This window comes from Otolemur garnettii, unplaced genomic scaffold (assembly GCF_000181295.1).
Source record: "Otolemur garnettii isolate 467f Iridium unplaced genomic scaffold, OtoGar3 scaffold00132, whole genome shotgun sequence".
In the NCBI taxonomy this organism is placed as follows: domain Eukaryota; kingdom Metazoa; phylum Chordata; class Mammalia; order Primates; family Galagidae; genus Otolemur; species Otolemur garnettii.
The window spans coordinates 650,585-651,869 of NW_003852527.1; the positions used below are offsets into that span (position 1 = coordinate 650,585).

Genomic DNA, 1,285 nt, shown 5'->3' on the forward strand with positions numbered 1-1,285 from the left:
TCCCTACTTTCCCAGGTATTCTTCTGTTCCCTGCTCTTACCCTACCTCTCCTGACTCTCATCTTCTCCTCCTGAGTCAGTAGCTCCCTTCCTGTCAATTTGTATTTCTTTTTCATCAAGGAATTTATTTCCCCAAAATGATTTGTAGCAATAAGTACCATCTATTAAGTACATACCACATGACAGGTCCTAGAGTCTGGAACGAATTTATGTTGTGGTAGTATTTTATTCTGGAAAAAATTTATGTTATGGTAGTATTTTTGTAACATTTTCTTGCTGACTAGTCCACTTTTTTATTCATGTGTAAATAGAAAATATAACATAATTTTAAAAAGAAAACCTATGCACTGGTTAATAATGTAGGTTCTTAAGTTCATGATATTTATTAAGTGATTTATAGACTTGTGGTAAAGGTACATTGAAACCAAATTTCCACTAAATAATTTGGAAGGAATTATTCACAAATTATATAAAATTATATATTAAGTATATAATTTATTCAAAACTCATTTGTTTTGTATCTTAAAACATTAAATGTGAATTTTGACTATATAAGGTAAATTCAGGTGCATTTAGTTTAATGTTCATTTATGTTTCCTGTGTCTTACTCACTACATAGCCTATTAGGAGTGCTCTCCGACCATTTAAATGCAGAGATTGCTGGTGGTACAATAACATCTAAGCAAGATGCGCTAGATTATATCACCTGGACTTACTTCTTCCGACGCCTTATCATGAATCCCAGGTAAGTGCAGGACTTCTCTAAAGGGCAATTATTTATAATACTTTGCTGTTTTGCACTGAAAGAAGATATGATTAGAAGTAATAAACTCCAAATTCAGGTATATATAGAAGATTCAGAACTTTGAACATTCTAGGTATATGAATTTACCTAGAGAATCAAATGATATATCTCTAATATAATCACAGTGTATCATATTAGAAAATAAAAAATTATCTGTATTTATTACTTAACTTATTTTAATTACTTCCAGATAGTCTGAGGAATTTGCTTTCTAGTTGTGAGACAAGACACCTAAAGTCATTAAGAAATGTGCTAGTGACTGACTTAGATGAAGTTGAGAAGAGTGAGCTTGGGACGTTGTAGATAGAAAAACTGTGGGACATTTGTAAAGGTTAATGACAACCCTACAGGAGAAGATAAAATTGAGGCATGGCATGGTATCTTTCACTCCAGGCATTGGGCTGGATCTCCATGTAGCACAAACTGTTTGTCAGATGTTATACTAAACACTGAGGCATTAAAGATGAGTATATCGTTCCAT

General features: G+C 32.5%; 1 protein-coding gene across 1 annotated transcript in view; it reads left to right on the forward strand.

The window, feature by feature from the left end:
- ASCC3 (activating signal cointegrator 1 complex subunit 3) overlaps nucleotides 1-1,285 on the forward strand; it is a 368,987-nt gene that overhangs the window by 254,162 nt on the left and 113,540 nt on the right. The window contains exon 34 of the mRNA XM_012810382.2: nucleotides 619-744. Within this exon, the coding sequence (XP_012665836.1) occupies nucleotides 619-744 (126 nt within the window). The remainder of the gene's footprint in view (nucleotides 1-618; nucleotides 745-1,285) is intronic.